The 23,907-nt window shown below is 41.5% G+C and overlaps 1 protein-coding gene across 2 annotated transcripts; it reads left to right on the top strand.

Annotated features, from left to right (window-relative positions):
* The first annotated feature begins 998 nt into the window (after positions 1-998).
* On the top strand, positions 999-23,907 carry LOC114661976 (tripartite motif-containing protein 16-like). 2 transcript variants are annotated; one of them, XM_051935132.1, is made up of 6 exons: positions 999-1,588; positions 8,660-8,755; positions 12,054-12,287; positions 12,466-12,625; positions 16,329-16,394; positions 20,387-23,907. In XM_051935132.1, exons 1-6 carry the CDS (start codon positions 1,010-1,012, stop codon positions 20,926-20,928), a joined length of 1,677 nt encoding a protein of 558 aa, XP_051791092.1. In that variant the 5' UTR covers positions 999-1,009; the 3' UTR covers positions 20,929-23,907. The 2 variants fall into 2 exon arrangements, with proteins under 2 accessions (XP_051791092.1, XP_051791093.1); XM_051935133.1 differs by lacking the exon at positions 16,329-16,394.

The raw sequence follows: 23,907 nt of genomic DNA, 5'->3' as shown, positions 1-23,907 counted from the left end.
CATCAATCAGTCAATCTATCATATAGTGACTTTCACATTTATAAATCAATTAATCTATAATATAGTGCCTTTCATTTTTAACTATCTATATGTCATATAGTGCCATTCGCATCAGTCAATCAATCAATTATTGAATAATAAATTGCCTTTCACATCTATCTATCTATCTATCTATCTATCTATCTATCTATCTATCTATCTATCTATCTATCTATCTATCTATCTATCTATACTAAAATTAAAATCCATCTATCTGTCTCACCGTAAATTTGTGACTGACGGATGGCCAGGAGGCTGTTGTAAGGGAAGGACCGGGGGAGCAGATGTGCACATGGCACTGCCTCCCCTGGAGTGCTAGATGGTAGAACCCCTAGGCTGCAGCAGTGCCTCGGATTCCCATAGGGGTCCATGGGAGTTGGAGTTTATCACATCCCTGTTAGTTTCTGTGGGGGCCACCAGGGGGAGCTACTGAGCCCTACTTTGGGCTTCCACCACACCTGGGAGTACTTCCAGATAATGCTGATGATCCACCTGAGAGAGAGAGAGAGAGAACGAAAGAAAGAAAGAAAGTCAATCAATCAATCAATTATTGATTAATACAGTGGCTTTCACATCTATCTATCTATCTATCTATCTATCTATCTATCTATCTATATCAAAGTAGGTTTCCGGATGCTACTTGATTTTTATTATTCATTTTTTTAATTCATTTTAATGTTATTATTTATTATTGTTATTTGTATAAATGCAGTTGATAATAATTTAGGGAATCTAAGAAGAAAGGTTTCATATCTTCTTTCCACAAATAATGAGAAGTGCCATAGATGATATCTAACAAGGCTTGAAGCTGTACAAAGTGGAGGCTGTGTGTCGTGTTTGTGCTGCACGGCCACACAAGTCGTCAGTTTATGCTCCGAGTTTCAGCTCAAAACTCCACCTTTTTCTTTTTTTTTTCTTGTTTGGAAAACAGCTACTTTCACTTTCATTTCTCCAGATGGACTCCTACACGATGGCAGAAGCAGTCGTGCTCAAATTACAGGATCTGATTATTTGCTCGCTCTGTCAGGAGACCCTGCAGGACCCCGTCCTTATCCCCTGCGGACATAACTTCTGTAAGGGGTGTATCACTGATTACTGGCCTCAGGCAGGTGTCTTTAACTGCCCGCGGTGCAAGGAGGACTTCAGCACAAGGCCCAGTCTGTGTCACAACACTGTGCTGGCTGAAGTAATCCAGACATTACAGAAACCGGAAGCAGATTTCAATAATTCTTGGAAGGAAACTGGGCCGGGGAATGTTGGCTGTGATGCCTGCATGGAGAAGAAGCACCGAGCTGTGAAGTCCTGTCTGACATGCCTGGCCTCGTTCTGTGAGGAGCACATCCAGCCCCACTATCAAGTTCCTACTTGGCAGGCTCACCGGCTGATTGACCCAAATGAAAATCTGGCACAGAAACTCTGCACCGAGCATCATAAAAATTTGGATTTTTTTTGCAGAACAGATGAGAAGTGTATCTGTGTTCAGTGTGTGCTGATAGGACATGGCCAACATGAAGTGGTGGAGCCAGAGAAGGAAAGGAAGGTAAAACAGGTGAGTGGGCTTGACTACTTAAGATACTCTTGACAAAAGGAAGAGTTTCTGAAACACAGTTTTAAATTCAGTTTTCTTATCATTAATTAGCCACATTTTATGACAACCCCTCTCATTTCACTTTAAAGTTGAAGCAAGTATTTCAATATGGAACCATAGGTATGAGCAGCATTAGTTGGGCTTCATTCCAGTCCACTTGTGCACCTAAAGCTTGTATTTACTGCTCATAAAACTCCTGTTTTAGAACGCTAAGGTCCTTCAGCGAAATCTGATTGGCCAGTTTGGCTTTGGTGACGTAACTGAAAGACGGAGCGCGAGTGTGAAACATGCAAGCAGGAGTAAAGGTGTATGAGGGCGTCACCTTCAAAGATGGCAAGTATAAAACTGGACAGGAGGTGAGGAAGGCGCTTCAAAATTAACGAGAGTCTGACAAGCAGGCCTTAAGGGAACGTCCTCGAGAGGGGGATTGCTGGTGAAGAAACTTTATTAAAGACTAGCCGTCCCCCAAGGCTACGGCCTATTAGTCGTGAAACAGAACAAACTTTAAAGATCAATAAACAAACAGGTATTCTAGTATGTCACCCGGCTGGGATTCCTACCCGGCTGGGATGCCCAGGGAGACAGGAGAAGGGCTCATGCCTCCTCCAGACCACGAGGGGGCGACCGCCTTGGTTGTATTGGGGGCCACGGGTACAGGGCTTAGAAGCTCAATCATGTAGAGGCCCGTGGTCACCGCCAGAGGACCCTGGACCCCAGCACTTCCGCCACACCAGGAAGTGCTGGGGGGAAGAAGAGAGGGAACACCTGCAGTGCTTCCGGGGAGACAGCCGGCACTTCCTCCACACTGGGGCGTGTCGGGTGGAAGATTGCCGGTGGACACCAGGAGCACATCCGGGTATGGATAAAAGGGGCCGCTTCCCTTCATTCGAGGCTGGAGTCGGGTGGAAGCAGGACGAGGTCAGAGAGAAAGAGAGAAGGAGGCGGTCCGAAGAGAAGGCAGTGTGGTTGGCCTGGACTTTGGGGAAGATTGGGATTTGTGGAGCACTTAAAGACTTGTAAATATTAGTAGTGTAAATAAACATGTGGTGGTGCAAAATAACATGTCTGCCTGTCTGTGTCCGGGGCTCGTTCCACACTAGCTAAGCGGAGGCAAGGTACACTCCAAAACAAGGCCAGAGGTAGACTGACTTGAATGGAGGCTGGCGCGTGAGTGAGGAAGACCCTGCCTGGCTCCCCACTCCTGACGTCACGCTTCCTCCTCCCCTCGGCCCGCAGCCTCTGTCTTGGAATAGCACGAATATATCAGTCCTGCAAGCAAACTATGATTCATAGCACGTTGAGAGAAGTCACAAAATCAACCAGAATGTTCAAGCAAATTATAGAAAAGCAGACAGACGTACAGACAGACAGGCGATGGATTTTATATATAGAGAGAGATGTAAGACGCTATGTTGAGTGGTCTGTGACATTGTGCAAGTTTTAACTAAATAATTCTGCCCTGAGAATGTGAGGACTCGGAATCGGTTCGGGTGTGCTCGAGTGCTCCACTCTAGGGATTTTTGGGGTGCCTGGCTGGTCGTGAATATGCGTGCAAATGTGATTGTCAGTCAGGTGCCCTCAGAGGGAGAGGCATATCACACCTGTGTCCAATTAGGTCACATGATAAAAGGAGGCTGCACAGCAGGGCGGGTTAAGATAGGAAAAAGGACTGAACAGAAAAGAGAAAAAGATCAGAAAGAGAGAACAGAGTTTAAAAGGAGATGAAAGAGAAAGAGAGACCAGAGTTGGAGAACCCATATGGAAGAGAATGGATGCAGATGGTCGGGTGTGAGTCCTGGGTTGCAGGATCCTGAGGCTGAGGGAAACGGTGCTCCTATTGAGCGACTTCCAGGGAGTTGGAGGGGTCCGATATGCGATGTCCCCTGTAGACGCTGAGGAACTGGCAGTGGGAGACATGTGCAGCTCAGTGTGGTGCCCCATAATTGCTGAAGGCCCGGAAATGGGGACCGGAGCCAGAAACAGACATCATGAGGACTGCAAGAGCCCACTTGGGGCAAATGGAGAAGATATCAGTTTTAGATGAAAGCATTAGGGCTCGTGAGTTTTTTAAAGGAGGATTTTAACCTCGTTTATATGGGATTTTAAACTTCTGCAATTTGTCACCGTATTTATGGATTATTTATTTATTGAAGAAATGTGATTCACTGCACCATTTGCACTATTTGTTTTGGATTTGATCTCTATATATATATAAAATCCAACGTCTGTCTGTCTGTATGTATGTCCGCTTTTCACGAGAGAACTACTTAACAGATTTAGATCGGGTTTTTCTCTATAATTTGCTTGAACATTTCAGTTGATTTTGAGACTTCTCTCATTCCGCTAAATATCATAGTTCACTTACAGTACTGATTTATTTTTGCGAATCTGAGAGAAACGCAGCAGTCCGAGGGGAGGGAGGTGGGGCCCTCCTCAGTCACACTTCAGCTTCATGGCGTACCTTACTTCTGCTTAGCTAGCGAATGAGAGAACTAAGTAACTACGTGACTTCTCTCATCATGCTAAGAATCGTAGTTCACTCGCAGGAGCGATATATTCACACTAATCCAAGACACAGGCAGTGGGTCAAGGGGAGAGGGAAGCATGACGTCAGAAGTGGGGAGCCAGGCGAGGCCCACCTCACTCATGTGCCAGCCTCTGTTCAAGTCGTTGTACCTCTGCATTTTGGAGTGTACCTTGCCTCCACTTAGCTAGCAATACCTTTTTGATTATTGATTTTTAAAGTTTGTCCTGTTTCACTATTACGTGGGTGGAGCCGCAGGGGATGGCTAGTTTTAAATAAAAGCACTTAACACTTTTTTTGCAACAACCCCTTGCAGAATGTGTGTCCTCATTTCTCAGTGCCGGGTTGGAAAGGCTCTTAAAAGCAACCAGGAAGCATGGGACCAGCCCTGAACATCATAGATGCATGCTGACAGAGTCCCCTTTAAAGACTGAAAGTATAAAACCAGACATTAGACGGCAAAGGCGGTTCAAGAATAATAAGAGTCTGAGAAGCTGGCTTTACAGGAACACGCTTGAGAGGGGGTTTGCCGGTGAAGAAACATTAGTAAAGATATAAGATGCTGTGATGAGTGGTCCGTGACATTGTGCACACTCGGAAATACAGAGGAAAGGCACTTATGGTACATATCGAACAAGAGATAGCAAATATCTTTTAGTCCTTCTATTACCCGTGTTCGATAGGTACCATAGTTTCTTTAAAAAAAAAAAAAATGTTCAGTGCAGCAGGATGGAATATCAAATTCTGTTCTTGCCACAGTGCACATGGGTACTGGTTCTGTGCCTAGCTGTGGTACCATGATCCCCCCTGGTTGTCTACAGCCCTCACATCTTCTTGAACTCAGGTTATTGATAGTCATTACCGGGATGGACTAGTGCAATGAGGACACCAACAAGAAAGACTGGTGCAAAATGTGCTAGTGCAGTTTATACCATACAGGCAACATGCAAACAGTGCAGTACAAACATATTCCATAAAATAATATGTGAAGATTAAACCAGTAAATAAATCCATCCATCCATCCATTTTCCAACCCGCTGAATCCGAACACAGGGTCACGGGGGTCTGCTGGAGCCAATCCCAGCCAACACAGGGCACAAGGCAAGAACCAATCCCGGGCAGGGTGCCAACCCACCGCAGGACACACACAAACACACCCACACACCAAGCACACACTAGGGCCAATTTAGAATCGCTAATCCACCTAACCTGCATGTCTTTGGACTGTGGGAGGAAACCGGAGCACCCGGAGGAAACCCACGCAGACACGGGGAGAACATGCAAACTCCACGCAGGGAGGACCCGGGAAGCGAACCCAGGTCCCCAGGTCTCCCAACTGCGAGGCAGCAGCGCTACCCACTGCGCCACCGTGCCGCCCCCAGTAAATAAATTCCATTAAATATTTCCTTTAAAAGAGCACAAAAAAACACATTCAGGTTTGTGTCCTCCCTTGCCTCTTCTCCAGTGCTATCTCTCTATCTCGTCTCCTCTGCTCACCATCCTAGGGTCTCGCACCAGGCTGAGACAACACCAAACACTGTCAACTTTCCAGCTTCCTCATATGCCACCAAGCTGGGATCTTCCTAATCCCACCCTTCGGCACTGAGAGACTTACATAAGCCCAGAACGCTCCTCTTGGTGTCTCCCAAACTGCTTTACCTCCTTGTAGCGGTCGTGAGGATGCTAGGATTTACACTGTCTGAAGGTGGGTATTTATTTATTTTATTATGAGGACCCCAAGAACACACCCGGCCTTCACCTGGAATACACACTCTCATACACAGATGCTCAATGAATCAATCAATGATGAAGATATAATAAGAATAATACAGTATACTATATTAAGTAAATTGTAATGATTACCATATATACTCACATATAAGTCAGATTTTGAAACCCGAAAAATCGATCATAAATTCAGTCCCCAACTTATACGCCCGTTCAAAAATACGACACTTGATTTTTTTTTTTTTATATCTTCTTGCTTCCTCCAATCTCGCATCAGTTTCTCAGACACATCGAATTTTGTTGCAGCACCGCAGTTACCATTTTGCCACTTATAACCAATTTTCCTTTGCCCTAAGCAATTCTCCTTTGGCTAAGCTCTCCTTCTCAGGGGTGGGGTTTGATTTGTCTTCAATTTTGTTTGGTTATAAATTGATCTATTTGTATGGAATAATTACAAAAATAATTAATAAATAAATTTAAAAAAATAATAATAATTTTAAACCAGCTTCATATTTTCTTCTGATTGAACGTTCCATCGTAGATAAGGGATGCTCTTACGATAAAGGTGTATGAGGGTGTGAGATACAAAAAAACACAAAACAGTGCAAACGTCGCTTCGGAATAGTTCAGGTATTACCGCGTGGTCACGTAGGCATAATAGATAGAAACAAAAGCAAGTGTGCTCCGTGATTACTTTCTCAGGTGGGCGTTGGCATATTATAATCTCTTGGACCAATAGCGTGAGTTTTCACATTTGAGATAAGACCAACATTATAAAATACCAGAAATTATACGGTAAAATCAAGTCCCGACTTATCTGCGGAGAACTTATTCGTGAGTAAATACGGTAGTTCTCTGCAATGACTACTATTATCTTCTCCGTTCTATCAGTAACAATCAGACGCTACTGTTGTGTCCAGACACAAAAACTCATTACACAGAGGTTTTGCCCAAACGTTTTCTTTCTTTTATTTAAACCTTCTTTTTCCCACAAACCACCAGTTCGCCTTTATTCCCATCCTGCCCCTTGTCTTTTATGAAATCAACTATGTACAAAACTCTTAAAGAAACACAGGGTTCAATTCTGGACATTCAAAAGCTCTCACCACTCAGAAGACTAACTTCTAATTTTCAGTTTTAGCTTTAATTTGTGTAACTGCTGCACCCTCCCTTTATTTTAATCAGTGTGTAGGGCCCTGAGGTCTTCAATATAGTATCTCCACCTCCAGTATTCACATTTAAAATATCTGTAACATTAACTTCCCCTCCTTACCTACTTTATAAAATTTATGTCTCACACGTGCGCATGGGAGGCAGCTAGAAGGACCAAAAGAAGGTAAATCCACACCAGGCGTGAGTTTTCTGCATTCGACTTATACGACCGACATTATGAAATACAAGAAATTATTTGGTAAAATCAAGCCCTGACTTATACGAGGGAGAACTTATTAGCAAGTATATATGGTACTAAACAAATGATGCATATGCAAAAGCTCTCCCCACTTCTCCTGATGGCGATAACAGTTTACAAACTAGACGATCAATAATCAACACTTACGACACAGTCAGTGCAAGAGGTGTGCATGATGGAGTGAATGAATTGAGATGCCAAGTGAAGAGTTTTCTGAATGTTATGAAAGTTTTGGGAGCGCTCCCCAGGTGAAGATGTTTACTGATTCAGATGAAATTACACAAACAAGCAGGAAGAGGACAGCACATAAATCAAGAATGAAACCTTAATTCAAAAGTGATTGGAGTTGTAATGCACAAAACAAATATACGCAAATGATTGTGATCCCTTCTACGTCTGTCTGTCTCCTTTTTAAAGAGACCACTTAATTATCCTTCTTCCGCACCCTCTATATTTGCCCAATAATTTTAATATTACCAAGGCTGCTGAGAGTTGTAGGCAATTTAAGTCGCATTTCTCCACACTTTTTCCAGCCCAGACCTGCTCCCTCCTTTTTCCAAAGTTTTACCTTCTCTTTCATTTCTTTCTGTTTCTCTTCCCTTTTTGTCTCCTGAGCTTATTGGCCTACGGAAGTACCAATGAGTAATGTGGGCTCAAGTCTATCCAGCTACACCTACACCCACATGTCTGAACTGCTCTGTCTTAAAACAAAAATCAATGCACCGCCATGGACCCCTAATGTGCTTCACCACAGGTCCTGCTATATGGAGTTTAAATGTTTTCCCTGAGCTTCCTCTGGGAATTCTTACATTTTCTGACAATCCAATGACAGCCTGTCAATCAATCAGCAATGAAAAAAAATAGCTCTGATTGACTTTGTGAGTATGGCCTGCAATGGACTGGCACTGCCCTTCGCACTTTGTAGCCAACATGAACTGTGAAATTAGGAAACAAATGATTCATGATATTTTTAGTGTGGATTGTATGCCTCACAGTATTACACCTTGGTTTGTATTTCTATGTTGTATGTTGTAGATCATCCATTGATCTACCCCACAGACAGGCCAGGTAAGACTAAGTTAGGGAGACATTTGCAGAGACAGGGAGAGTCAGTAGATTTCCAGCCAGAAGCTAGGATTCTGGTTTTCATTAAAAATGTAGTCAATGTAGTCTTGTTGTTTTCCAATTGCGGGATTAATATGGTACTACTGCAAGTCTAGACAACATAAGCAATGCCCACTTGGTTGTACAACCGACTTGTCTGCTCAGAAAACACAATGGATGTCATTCTTGTGGTTCTTCATGTACAAACAGACTGATGGCTCAAAAACCCAATGAATGTCTACTACGTTTCTCTGTTCCCACACAGACTCAACTTGCAATGAGAATAAGAAAAAATCAGAAGAGAATTGAAGAGAGGCAGAACACAGTGGATGAGCTCAGACATGCTGTGTTGGCAATTAACGTGAGTTTGGTTTTATTTCTTAATGACGTGAATGCAATATTTATAACGAAAGGAACGAATAGACTGTGAAGTGAATTTTTGAGAGTGATTGCTAACAAATATACCAAATACAAGGAACAATTTTAGACTCTGTGACCAAAACAGCATTGCAGATGGATGCAGGTCATTTTATGTGTCATTATGCTCATAACTGACACCAGAACTGCACGGATATGACCGACATAATAAGATAATGACTGGATACTGACAAATAATACTGTAGATAAATAGATATGAAAGAAACTATATCTATATGATAGATAGATAGATAGATAGATAGATAGATAGATAGATAGATAGATAGATAGATAGATAGATAGATAGATAGATAGATAGATAGATAGATAGATAGATAGATAGATAGATAGATAGAACTTTATTTGTCCTCTGGGGAAATTTAACCTTTTACAGAAGCTCTTTAAATAAGTAAATACCTATGGTATAAATCACCCTATAGTCTTAACACACACAACAATAACAAAAAGGATGCAAATTAAAATATTAGTAATATTGCTGTTGGTATAATGGAGCCCCAGTAATTTCTTGACACACTTTTGCTGAATATTTAATTGGCTGAAAGTCCCCAGTGTAACAGTGATCTGAGCATGCTGCTACTGCCAGCACAGTAACACCCACAAATTCACAATTAGCATGTTCCTTAATTAAATAAACTACTAATCAAGTCTGATAGCAGCCAAATGATTAGTCTTTGTTTCATGACACACAGTGCTCACAAAGATGTCAGAATGGTACAATGCTGGCTGTGACAAGATAAAACCTGTTATGCCTGGCGCTCATTCTCAAGGACCACCAAAGTAGAAGGAGTAATGAAATGTACCATGGTCCATTGTGGTGTTTTTTGTTTTTTTTAGTCAATGCTTTCTTCCATTTGTATTAATGTGGTTCCTTCCCTGTGGTGGGCTGGCGCCCTGCCCGGGGTTTGTTTCCTGCCTTGCGCCCTGTGTTTGCTGGGATTGGCTCCACCAGATCCACGTGACCCTGTAGTTAGGATATAGTGGGTTGGGTAATAGATGGATGGATGGTTCCTTCCATGAAGGATCTCAATGGATGATGCAACTGACTACAAACTGTCAGCTCATAGACTGGACATTCCTAGCATCTACTGCAGTGTCTGCCATTGACCACATTTCTGCACCTGTGTTGGACATTAAGTGCCTGAGATGCTGTTTGCTATCATCTATCTATCTATCTATCTATCTATCTATCTATCTATCTATCTATCTATCTATCTATCTATCTATCTATCTATCTATCTATCTATCTATCTATCTATCTATCTATCTATCTATCTATCTATCTATCTATCTATCTATCTATCTATCTATCTATCTATCTATCTATCTATCTATCTATCTAGTGCCCAGAAACACATAGGTGAGCCTTTCTAGATGGTAAGTATAATTTTTGATTTACAAAATGTCAAATGATTAACAGACTCTGACCCTACTGGTCAAATTTAGGACCAGTACCATTAAGATGGAAGTTGGCAATCTAAGCTGAGATCAACACATTTCTCAGCCAACTAACATGATTAGAGAGAAAGAGAGCTTAGCAGAATAACATGCTCTTCAAGCAAATTCTTTAGAATAGTCTAAAGTGGTAGATTTAGATAGTGTCTCCCTACAAGGGATAGTTGGTATATTTCACCACCCTTGCTGAAGTAAAGTCGACTAAGCCTTAGACAAGGCAGATGCAAATAGTGCCTGGGCCAAGGTCTTGATGTGCACCTGCCAGCTGACCTTACTTGGTCAATTAATGCTACCTCCATAACTAAGACAGCGCAGCAGTGTCTGCACTTCCTTTGGTGGTTGAAGAAGGCAAGCCCTCCCATAGTCAGCACATTCTACTGGTCCACCATTGAGAACATTCTGACCAGCTGCATCACTGTCTGGAGCTCCAGTGTCTCTGATCGTAAGGTATTACAACAAAGTGTACACACCAGAAAAGATCATTGGGACCTCTCTGCCCTCCATTAAAGACACATTTATTAAGCTTTAGCATTATAGAGGGCCGATACCACCCCTCCAGAAGGTTTTCTAACTTACCATATGTTTCTGTAGCATCTGAGACAGTTCTGCCAGATTCTGCAACAGCTTCTACCCCTTTTATATTGGGACTTTGTGCTGTCCCCCTGCTCTCAGACCTGCTTCTATTGTAGTAGTTTATTTGTTTGTAGTACAATTGTTTAATATCTTACTTCTGTAATTTTTATTATTTTTTGTTATTATTTAAAGTATTTATTTATAGTATGGTATAGTCCCTTATCTGTCTTGCACGTGTGTATTGATTAATATGTTACACCATGGAACGTTATTTCATGTCACTGTATGCTGCAATACAATGTATGGATGGTATAACACTTGACTTGACTTAATGTGAACCCAGGACTCTAGAGGTTAATGCCAGCAGCGTTACCCACTGCACCACCATGCTGCCTCATCTGAGGAGGGTATATAAAGACCATAAGGCTTAGAATTAATTAATCATACAGGATGTATGGTGAAGAGAAACCACAAAAATGCTAAACACAAAGGTACACAAGTTTCAGCAGGAAGAATGGGTCTGGATTCTGGAATGTAAGCACAGGAGAGGAGCAGATCCAGGTTCTACTAAAATCTAAATATGTTGAATAAGCCTGATGTCCTGTAGGCAGAGTGGTGGCTCTGAGGGTAGAGATCTGTTCCAGCAGTAGGAAGGTTGCTGGTTCGAATCCCGTAAATACCAGAAGTGATTCCACTGCATTGGGCCCTTGAGCAAAACCCTTACCCTGTAATTGCTCTGTCCTGGGTATGACATTAATCTGCATCAGGTCCTCCAATTTACAAGGGAAAAGTCAGGAGTTGGTAGCGAGATTGGCACTCCAGCCACTGAAAAAAAAAAACCTCACACCATTCTTTTCGAACTAGTATAATGCTGAGGTGTCACCCACTGCGCGGCTGCAGTCGGGTCCTAATTTGGGATCCTGAGGTGGTTCATCATGTGGTGGGTACGGCAACTTGCTGTATCAGTATATGCTTCTAACCTCTATTCATGTCTCCATTTGTTCCTGGAAATGAATTACAGGGAGAAATGCACATTTCCATCAAAATTAATCAACCATGCAATCATTAAAATGGCTGCACAAACTCCTAGAGAGTTAGAACATGCAAAAGTAAGACATATGACAAAAGAGACAAACAAGTCCATGAGGCTTGTCTTCTGATTTAACTATATGTAAATGTTTTACTTTCTCAATCAGAGATCAGCAGATAAGGAGGTGAGAGAAAATGAGAAATGTTTCACTGATCTCATCCTCTCTGTTGAGGAAGCCTGCAAGAAAGTGACAGAGCAAATCAGAGAACGAGAGAAGAGAGATGTGGAGAAGGCTGAAAGGCTCATAGAGCGACTGGAGAAAGAGATTGAGGAGCTGAAGAAGAGAGACACTGCACTGGCTGAGCTTTCAGAGACAGATGACCATATTCTGTTCCTCCAGGTCAGTGGCTAACTTTTGAGGGAATATGAATACACCAGGGCACGTGGGACCAGAGAGCACTTAGACGAAGTAATGGGGAGACTTGACAAGGCCTCTTAGGCCCTTAATAACAGAAGAATGTCTCTTCATTTCAGTTCACCTCTCTGAAGTCCTCTCACCTTTTTCTTTCCTCATGCAGACTTTTTCAACTCTTTGTGCCTCTCCTGAAGATGGAGAGTCTCTCAGCATTGTGGTTATTACGGAATTCTCTTCTGAAAACCTGAGGAAGGAATTGGCCAATTTCAAGAAACATCTGGATAAGATCAACCAGTGGGATTTTGAGAAATATGTTTGGACAGGTGAGTTACCTCAGACTTCCATCACCAGGTGTCATCCATAGGTAGTGATGAGTGACGCAGGCAAGTTTCAGTTTGTACACAGTGAAACTAACTGAACCCTGAAATTTATTTTGCAAATAATTTCATATTTCCATCCATCCATTTTCCAACCCGCTGAATCCGAACACAGGGTCACGGGGGTCTGCTGGAGCCAATCCCAGCCAACACAGGGCACAAGGCAGGAACCAACCCTGGGCAGGGTGCCAACCCACCGCAGTAATTTCATATTTGCAAAACACAAAACTCATTAAAGAGTTTTTGGGAGGTATTGAAGTATTTTCTTTCCTATTTGTAAAGCACGTAATCTACACCACACCAATAAAATCACTTCTGTTTCCATGTGCTTAAGTTCCACACAAAGACACACCAAAACACCCCATCATGCACATTACAGGAAATTCAGCAACTCCACTACCCCATCCATCAACTGTCTTATTTTTCTTAATTAATTTTATTTCAAGAAGGTAACAAGAACTAGTACAATCAAGCAGATAAAATTTGCAGAACTTATACGACAAATTACTTCAACACCAAACTAGAAATAATACCAAAGAGTTTTGTTCAAAGTTATATTAATTTTGCTGCAATCCCAAAATATATGGCCTAGTGAGGCTGAACCTAGATTGCAATGCTCACAAGTTAGATCTTGCCCCTGGTACATTTTGGACAATTTTAACACTAGAATTACCAGAGTCTATGAAAAAACTCGTAGATCCGGCCCACCTTAAATCGCTTCTTAAATCCGTTCACACCTCTCCGCCAGCGTCTTTTGTCCTCTAAATGTGCTGATAAAGACAAGCTGCCAGCAGCCGGCTATTCCATCACCCCTCTGACTTAGAACATTCACGAACTTTTCCCAGCTCATGCCTTGATTGATTATCTGGGAGTGAAGTAGAGTTTTAGAGTGGAAATAATGGATCGTTATTTGGAACACACGCATTTCATGTGTTAAAACAGAAACTTTTTCATATTTTAGTAATGTTACAAAATGTAGGCATAAACTATAGAATGTGTAAAGCCTGAGTTCCAATGATCAAATAAGCACTTTCACAAAAGCTTCAAGAACTAAACATTAGCTTCCATGGCGTAGCGTGTTAAGATTTGTCTCTCAGAGCGCAGCAGCTTTACTGTGCCTCAAAGACATGAGTTCAATTCCCCGCTGGGGATAAAGTGTTACTTCTTTTTTTCTTTTTAACCTCAAACGGACATAAAATTTATAAATTGGTATGCACTGTCAGTTAATGAGATTGTTATATTTTCATGTGGGATGCTCCTTTTAAAATATTTTTTTAACAATTGAGACTGCAATTAACATGAACAACTGTCCTTATAACTTATTTTTTCAAGATCCATAACACACAGACAGACAGAGCACTGCGTAATAGAGAGACAGACAGGCAGAAATATATAAATAAACAGGGAAGGCACATGTACTGAAAGAAAAAAAAAATCAACATGTGCGTTGTTCCTGCAGCACTGAATAAGCTCACGCACTCTAACATCACCCCTCCTCCCCGATCTGACTCTCTAAGTAACAGCACAAGTACAGACACAAACCAAGTGCATGTGTGTACTGTATAATATTAACAAAAACAGCTGCTTACTACTGAAAACGGCAAATAGAGGAGTGAGTGGGGATCGAACCGGTAACTCTTGATTACACTTGGTTTGCGTCTGTACTTGCGCTGTTACTTAGAGAGCCAGATCGGGGGAGGGGTGATGTTAGAGCGGGTGAGCTTATTCAGTGCTTTTTCTTTCAGTACATGTGCCTTCCCTGTTTGTTTGTATATCTCTGCCTGTCTGTCTGTTTGTTCAAAACAACAACTGACTCAATTAGCACACTGTATCTTAGTTATAGCAAAAACGTTCTATCTCATAATAACTTAGAGAGAGAAAAAGGCTATACCATTGTCTATGGCTATGACTAAGCAAACACTAATATGACTTTACTTAAAGCATTACCTTCTAAGATTGGCTCTTACACATAGTGAGAACTAAGGTGCTGCAAGCCCCGAAAAAATTTAAAAGTGCATGCATGGACCATCTCACTAAGAGCAAGTCACACTTGTATATGCTTCTACATCTTCCGTAGAATTCACATCAACTCCTGTGGCTGTTGTTGAGTGTGAGCTGAGTCGACTGTTCCATAGACCCACATACACACAGACACACGTCGTTTGTACTGAGAAGTGAGGCACATGCAAGAGGCAAAAAAATGTCAAAGTGCATGCGTGTGCCATCTAGAGGCTGTGGTTGAACATGAGCAGAGCGGACTGCGCCATACACGTCCAGGTGTTTTGTTTATATATGTGTAATCCTTTTGGCCTTGATCTCACTTTTACTTCCTTTGTTCACTTCAAAAAAGAAAAACAATTACACGTACTTATACCGTTTTTTACAGGTACAGCTATGGATGCCTCTTAGAGACATTTTTTTAATGGACTGTTCCTTTCTTTACTGTTTTCCATTCCATTCTTTCAACAGTATTGTAGCATCTGCGCCGAGTGCCTCAATGGATGGATTCTCTGCTCTTTATATTGAGGTGGCTCACTATCCTAAAAAGGACTGCTCTTCTTCTGCCACACTAGTTGGAAAAACATGTGATTTTAAAGACTTTTCATTTATATATTCTCTCCTGCCACTGGTGATGCAATGCCAGCTCATACTTGTGTGACTCATTCCTGGCTGACGTAACTTGTGCCCTCCCAATGAATTTGCCATCCCCAGCGAGTCCTTCCAAATCCCAGCACTCCAGATTTCGAATTTGAGCCTCTAAGTTCTCCAGCACTTCCTCTGAAGAGCCAAGCAGGTTCTTTTTTTTGGTCTCGAAGCACCTGCCAACTCTGCTAAGTCAGACTGTAGGGCTTCTCATCCCACTTCTGATGCCAATGTAGTGTTGGCGCTGAGCACTGCAATAAATGGATTCTTTGCCCTTTACATGGCTCTTTTAAGGCTAGTGAGCCACCTCAAAGCATATGATTCCTCCATTGCTGCGCTCGCCACCAATGCTACAGTATTATAAAATAAAGCAAATGTTAACCCACAAGTACATAAATGTATTTCTGTTACAAACTTACGTTCTTATATTTATTATGAGCAGCTTTTAGAATGATAGCAATGTGTACTGTATGTAAACTACACTTGGTCTGAATTACTGTCTATTGGGCTTAGACTTTGAATTTAATTAGCAATTTAGTTCTACTCAACAATAACTGGTAAAATTAAAATCACATAAACTTGCTTAATCTAATTCAGGGTTGAGGGATAAATGATACTGTAAATTAGCACTTTTCATTTCCATTGTAACAATAATTACATCCAGTAAGTGAAAGGAGTGCATTAATGCTTGACCTTCCAATGAACGCAATGACATTGAGTGCAAATCCATGCAACTGAAGTGCCTGCTGTTATTCTGCAAATTATCAGAATTCTTTAAACAGTAGGTGACCATCGTACTGGACCGTCTCACTAATTGGCCTGTTCTTTCAGACAGAATAAAATTTCAATATGTATGGACGGTAAGGGAAATTCTCTAATTGTTAAGGTTTAAAGACTTGAGATTCTTGACAAGAGCGAATTTAATGAACGAAGATGTGGAGAATTCAAGAAGAGCTGTTGCACTGCCCTTCCCCATATTAACTTTACACCTTTCTTTTTTATTAAGTCAGTCAATCGTCAGTATACTTGTTGGAGTCACCGATGGCCGAAAGCAGAGATCATTTCTTGCAGTGTAAGTTTGCCATTATTTATTTCTTTAACTCTCATTACTCCTAAAAATGTGTTCCTCAGTAATAAACATGTTAGAAAATGGCGTAACATTCAAGTACATTTGAGGGCTGTGCAGGCAAATTAGTCCACCATGGACTGCATTCAGTAGGAAGGTTCTTGAAACTTAAAGGCTATCCCACCAGGATTAGGCAAAAGGCTGACGTGCTTGGGCAGGACTCTGATCCATCACCTGTCAAGTGTTACTAATTATAAATGACTAAAAATATGATGTCATTTATGCATAAATGTGGAAATAATGCTTTGGGTCCAATGGACCTGGGTTGGCCATCTATGTCAGTACAATAAAAAAACATTTTTTTTACATCATTAACAACGTCACAGAATTTTTTTTTACTAGTATTATGTGGTATATATGGTTACTGAGGAATTCTAATATTTTCTTAATTTTTTGGGTATGGGTTTGGTTAGGACCTCTGGCCAAATGCATGAATGGGTCCGCTGGACCCACCTTGGCCGGATAAGGGTTAAATCAAAAATAAGGAATCCTATCAACTTTTGGGCCACTTCCGGCAACCAGAAGTGGTACTTTAACTGAACATATTTCAGATTTTTTCAAGTAAACTATGGCTATAAATAAAGATATATGATTAAAATTTTGTGTGGATATTAGAAATGATGAAAAATAAGTAAATATGAAATTTGAGAACAATCACGCAACCAGAAGTGGTACTTTAACTGAATACTTTAGCAAATTTTCAAGTAAACTATAGTTATAACAAGGGGGCTCCGCCCCCTGTTCGCTTCGTTCGCCTACCCCCGGGGTTGGGTAACCCAAAATACATTGATGAATGTATGAGATATATTGGAGTGTAAAGGTGTAGATGACGAACAAAGGAAGTAAAGAACCCATAGCATGGCACATTAGAAGGATCTATTGGAATACTTCTTTATACGCAACATTTGTAGTAAAATCGTTGATAGATTGCGTCATCTGGATCTAACACGTAGAGCTGTGCATATTTGCGTTCGTGATTTGGCTCAGGGTGCACTGTTCCAATCCGATGTAATATTTGTCCACATACGCAAAAGCAGTATGGGCCATTGCCAGCTGGTGGCCTGATATTTACCCCGGTAGATCCAAAAGCAAATGAACTATTGTAGGATCTAATGCAGTCCATAATGTTTTTTACTTTCGGGTACATTGTTAGTTAGAAACATCCGTAGATATTCAGGATATTCATCTAAAGGAGGCAGTCTAACCTGACCCCTTTGACAACAACGTGTAAACTCATTAGTTGTATTGCCAGTTGTTTGTTCAGGGAAGTTAAGTGAATGACAATGACAGCAAATGATATTCATTAATCCAAATGAATGTTCATTAATAGTGGACGCATTACAGAATGCGTTGTCAGCTAATTGGCGGAATTGTTTAGAGGCTGTTTGTCGTTCCTTTCTTTGACGTTTATCTATTGCCTCTGCTGTTTGAGAGGCGCGTGTGTTCATTAATTGTATTCAGGCGGGCTCGTTTCTGTATGTCCGTTAGTTGAAAAATTTCGTTTTGGAGCCGGAGCCGTGACCGGGACTCCATTAGTTATATGTTGTCTACCGTTAGTAATATGGATAATTGCACTTACAGTTAATACGGAGCGCTTTCTGTGGTTGTACTGTTAATAATGCATCACTGTAATGTGATTCACATATGCTATATGGTTTGGACATGTGAGGATGCCGTACGTTTAATACAGAGAGTTCGTTTATTCTCATTACCCGGACCATGCTGTGTGTGTGGACGTTTAGTTCAGAAGCGCGTTGTAGGCGCATGCGCCTTTTGTACTTTCACGCGCCTTCTGTACTATCTTTGTGGACCTGTGGGGACTCCGTAGCCTCTTCCGTTCGACTCTGGGGTGCAGCGCAGAATCCTATTTTTTGTGTGGCTGTGTCGTTAGTCGTTAGCTATGAGAGCGTTGTTGCTTCATTTCTCATTCACGTTAGTTGAGCTCTTTCGTTTTTGGGCTGTGACTCCTTCATTCGCGGTGGATCAGACTTCGCTTGCGGTTTATGAGACACGCGCTGTAGGCGCCTGCGCACTATGTCTCATGGTCCCATCGCCATGTACCTGCGTCCGTGCCTTCCGGTTTACCATTCTCGGTTATTAATATGGATTACAGATAGATGATTCAAATTTTGTATAGATATTTATAATGATAAAAAGCAAACAGATATGAAATTTGAGAAAAATTACTCAACCAGAAGTATTATTTTATTTAAACAACCATCCAAATTTTTTGCATCATGGAAATATAAATGAGTACACAATATTAAAAACTGTATTCAATACAATGTATATTCTTTCAATAAGTATTATTCATTTATTTTAATGAATACATCATCAGTTTAACAATAACATGTAAACATTGAACATCCATCCATCCATTTTCCAACCCGCTGAATCCGAACACAGGGTCACGGGGATCTGCTGGATCCAATCCCAGCCAACACAGGGCACAAGGCAGGAACCAATCCCGGGCAGGGTGCCAACCCACCGCAGGACACACACAAACACACCCACACACCAAGCACACACTAGGGCCAATTTAGAATCACCAATCCACCTAACCTGCATGTCTTTGGACTGTGGGAGGAAACCCACGCAGACACGGGGAGAACATGCAAACTCCACGCAGGGAGGACCTGGGAAGTGAACCCGGGTCTCCTAACTGCGAGGCAGCAGCGCTACCACTGCGCCACCGTGCCGCCCATGCCATGTAAATATAAAGATGTAATAAGCTGCTACGTCCCCGTCATGTTCCTGGTAATACATTTAATATTATGATTTTTTTTTATTTCCATCATCATTATCATAATTAAATGTAGCTAAATGTAGTCTTACCTATAGCAATTTATTGCAACAAATATTATATAATACCAACACTTTTTCTATGTTTTAAGTGACTATAACTCTTTTCTATTTAAAGTAGGTAATGCATATGTAATCATGAAAAAATTCCACCACCGTTTTCAACCTCCCTAAGTGCGAAAATATCATTTTAATATAAAGTTTGATTATAGAGATAAATGATTGTGTATCGATATTATCAATTAGTTATGATAAGAAACAAAGACATATGATATCTGAGAAATATTGCGCAACTGGAGTAGTTTTGATGACCTTTTCCTCACTACCTCGAACTGCAAGTGCAAACACATCACTAAAAAATGAAAACAACACTTTCTAGCGGAGGTGCAGCACCAATTGGCCCTGCAGTGTTCTTTAAAGCTTTGGACAGAGATTTTGCTTGCCTCCTCTGTTTCAGTGGTCTGTTTCATATTATAGGACCAGTCAGTCAGTCATTATCCAACCTGCTATATCCTAAAACAGGGTCACGGGGGTCTGCTGGAGCCAATCCCAGCCAACACAGGGCGCAAGGCAGGAAACAAACCCCGGGCAGGGCGCCAGCCCACTGCAGGGCGTGCACACACACACACCCACTAGGGACAATTTAGGATCGCCAATGCACCTAACCTTCATGTCTTTGGACTGTGGGAGGGAACCGGAGCACCTGGAGGAAACCCATGCAGGCACGGGGAGACAATGCAAACTCCACACAGGGAGGACCCGGGAAGCAAACCCGGGTCTCCTTAATGGAAGACAGCAGCGCCACCATGCCACCCCTATTACAGGACCACTGTTAGCTAAATGGCTTTTGATTGATAGGTCATTATTTATACATTGACCACATTATCTACTACTCTGTTTAATCCAAAGCTGCTTAAATCTTTTTTGAATCTCACAGTTATTATTTGTGATTCAGTCACTGATTCAATAGTTAATTGTATGCAAAGGTGTACCTAATACTAAGTATATTACAAATATTTACCAAGAATTAGCTTTATATTAACATTTATTATTGGTTCATCTTTGGATGGTAAGCCTCTATTAACACTCCCACTTTTGTAATTCTTTAGCATTCTTTGGTTTTCTTATTCTTTCAGATGCTTGTGATCTCACACTGGACCCCAACACAGCAAATAAAAACCTCTGTTTGTCAGATGAGAACAAGAAGGTGACGGCATGGCAAGACATGCAGTTCCATCTTAATCACCCTGACAGATTTGACCTTTATGAACAAGTCCTCTGCAGAGAGAGTCTATCCGGGACTCGTTGCTACTGGGAAGTGGAGTGGAATCGAGGAGCAGATATTGCAGTTGCATATAAAGGAATTGGTAGGAAAGGAGTAGATAAGGAGTGTCTGCTCGGATGCAATGACATATCCTGGAGCTTGTTTTGCTCAGATGTCTGCTTTGCTGTATGGCACAACAGTAGGAAAATTGAAATAAGTGCCCCGCGCTGTCTAAGAATAGGGGTGTATCTGGACTATCCTGCTGGACTGCTCTCATTTTATAGTGTCTCAGACACAATGACCCTCCTGCACAGATTCCAGACCACTTTCACTGAGCCACTCTGCCCAGGGTTTAGTCTTTATTATCCTGATTCCAGTGTAACAATCTGCACACTCTCCTCACCTTCCCTATAACCAACATTCGACCTTAACGAATAGTCCACCCAAAACTGATACTCTTACCCCATATAGTTTGTACTGATGGTCGATAAAAATGTTTAATTTCATGTTTCCATACTGAATGGAGATGAAAAAGTTTGTGATAGAATGTGCATTTATGGGAACAAGTGCTGGACAAATGCAAATCAATATAAAATGGTGCTTATATCACATATGTCAAGTCATCAGATTGTATGCTTACAACATCCCAAATACATGCATTTTTCTAAAATATTGTTAAATAAAACAAAAGTGGAACATACTCGGACACAAACAGGCATTAAAATACAATAATAATACAATACAGCTTATTCTGGTATAGTGCTCTTCACTGAGTGCAGGCGCAGAGTGTTGTGAACAAATCTCAGTTAAAATACAATTCCAGATTATACTAATTACTAAATACAGAACTGGCACACATATAAATGCAGATTTGTTAAAACACACAAAAAACAAGGTAGAGACTAATTAAACGTCAATAGGAACCAACAATATCTGGCCATTAACTAACCGATGAACAACGGTAGAAATTAAAATCGTAAAAAGAGAAATCCAAAAATAACATCACAGTCCTGTAGACCTCAGCCAACTGGCCACCAACCCACTCCTGGGTTTTCTATAGTAGAGTCTGTGCTGGCCGTCCAATCCGATGAGAGAATCGTTCCATCCAATGATTCCAATGGCCCATTATCTGAGATGACTTTTCCACATGCAGGAGAGCGGCCCAGCAGTAGAGTGGTGGCAACCAAGTCCCACGTTCAGATACCCAGGAAAGAAACAGAAAAGAGGAGGGTTAGTAACGGTTTACAAATTTATTTGATATGACTAACAAACAGAAATGAAGTATGCACAGCTAATCAGCAGCTCTAGTCAGGGTATGCCAAACTAAATTAGTTAGAACATTTAAAGCTGACACTGAAAGGGAGTCTCTTATATTATCAGGCAGATCATTCCACAACTTTAGGGCCCTGTAAGTAAAAGCTCAACCTCCCACTCTGATTTTATTAATCCTTAGAATCTTAAATAGGCCAACATCTTGAACTCTCAATGTGCACTTTGATTTGGAAGTAATGATAAGCTCAGATACGTAAGCAGGGCCTTGGACATTTAAGGTTTTATAAGTTAAAAGGAGGGAAAGTTTAGAATTTTAAACTGAAATACAGACCCCCTCCTGTCATTCCTTTTATATTCATATCCACTTTAGGAGTACCTCAAGATTATTTAGTGGCAGTCTATAAAACTCCAAAGGCGAGTTGACCTTGTGCTTCTTGAAGCTTCTCAGAAATGCACAAGTAGAAGTCAAATGAAGACAACCCAAGCCACCCAACACCCCCACAACCCCACATTCATTGGTCAAGAATCTTGTCTTCAATTCAAAAGCACAATCCAGTGTGAAGGAACTTCCTGTTTGTGGAAGATACATGTGTTTTGCATGTTGTGAGCGTACAACTGTAACGTGAGATTTTTTTGGCGGACATTTTTAATATTGATGGCAGTTGTCGAGCATTGGGTCACCGTAGGCTTCAATTCTATCAGGAACTTTGTTACGTGCGTTCTGCACAAAAATTTGAAATTAAAAATTTTCATCTGCCATCGCTACAGAACAAATGAGGTAAATAACATAGACTATAAAATGTATTTGGGAGGAGAATTCCTTTAAAGGGAGTGAACCACAAGGGGCGTGTTGCTGTACCCCAAACCTCAGACACAGCAGCACAGACACATTTCCCGATGTCAATAAATAGATTTATTGCCACAAGTACCTTAACACACTCTACAGCTCCAATTATATGACTCTCCCCTTCTCTACTTCACCCAAATGGGCTTCGTCCGACTACTTTCCCAACTGAAGTAGAGCAGCTTCCATTATTCCAGACCCGAAAGTATTTTCAGTGCTATTGCATTGCTTCCCTGAAACACTTCGGGGTCAGGTAGAATTCTCCACTCCAACAGTATTCCCTAGTGGCACCCGAGGACCCCAACAGGGCTGCACACCAACACTCAAATCCCATTCAGCCCTGTGGGTGTACATGGCAGAGGGGTGTCACCACCCAGGGTACTGGGGAAGCACATGGCCCTGGGAAGCAGTCTCCCCTTATAAAAGCATCCTGATCAGGAAAGGTACCACTGCCCAGGCCAGTTGGGATGTCCTTCAACTAACATTGTTCATTTAATAAAAACATCTCAGCCAGGTATGGGCAGTATGGTGGCACAGTGGTAGTGCTGCTGCCTCGCAGTAAGGAGACCCAAGTTCGCTTCCCGGGTTGTCCCTGTGTGGAGTTTGCATGTTCTCCCCGCGTCTGTGTGGGTTTCCTCCGGGTGCTCCAGGTTAGGTGCATTGGCGATCCTAAATTGTCCCTAGTGTGTGCTTGGTGTCTGTGTGTGTGTGTGTGCCCTGCGGTGGGCTGGTGCCCTCCCCGGGGTTTGTTTCCTGCCTTGCGTCTTGTGTTGGCTGGGATTGACTCCAGCAGACCCCCATGACCCTATATTTAGGATTCAGCAGGTTAGAAAATGGATGGATCTCAGCCAGGTAAGGATGTCAGCCAACCACTGCTATCTATTACAAGGGACAATGAAAAATAAGTTATAAATTAGGCACCTTTTTAATATGAACTCAGGGTACTGCCGCACATGGGTTAAAGAGTGAAGAAAGTGCTTCACAATTACGGGAGCAAACTACACAGAAAAATAGGCAAACGAAAAATGAGAGCTAAGCATTTCAAGCTATGGCAAAATGCAAACATCTCGAAGTGTTTTGTAAATGTAAAACATCACACTGCTGTGCTACTCTGAATCAATCTAAAGATCTTGACAAATTTTCAAATTTTTATGTTAAAAGTAGCTTTGCATGTTAATACTGAAATTATTACTCAACAACTAATTTTTTATCTATATTACCCCAAATGTTATATTGTACAACAATGCAGCTTAAAAAAAATTAAAGTTTGTTACTGA

This window comes from Erpetoichthys calabaricus, chromosome 12, assembly GCF_900747795.2.
Source record: "Erpetoichthys calabaricus chromosome 12, fErpCal1.3, whole genome shotgun sequence".
NCBI classification, from domain to species: Eukaryota; Metazoa; Chordata; class Cladistia; order Polypteriformes; family Polypteridae; genus Erpetoichthys; species Erpetoichthys calabaricus.
The sequence above is the reverse complement of the archived record's forward strand: the minus strand, read 5'-3'. Positions and strand labels throughout refer to the sequence as shown.

What these genes read in the sequence shown, in the direction of transcription:
- LOC114661976 (XM_051935132.1), top strand. Translation starts at nt 1,010, where the DNA reads ATGGCAGAAGCAGTCGTGCTCAAATTACAGGATCTGATTATTTGCTCG. An exon ending in AGGAAAGGAAGGTAAAACAG is followed by an intron (nt 1,589 to 8,659) that starts GTGAGTGGGCTT and finishes GTTCCCACACAG; the next exon opens with ACTCAACTTGCAATGAGAAT. An exon ending in CAGAGATCATTTCTTGCAGT is followed by an intron (nt 16,395 to 20,386) that starts GTAAGTTTGCCA and finishes TTATTCTTTCAG; the next exon opens with ATGCTTGTGATCTCACACTG.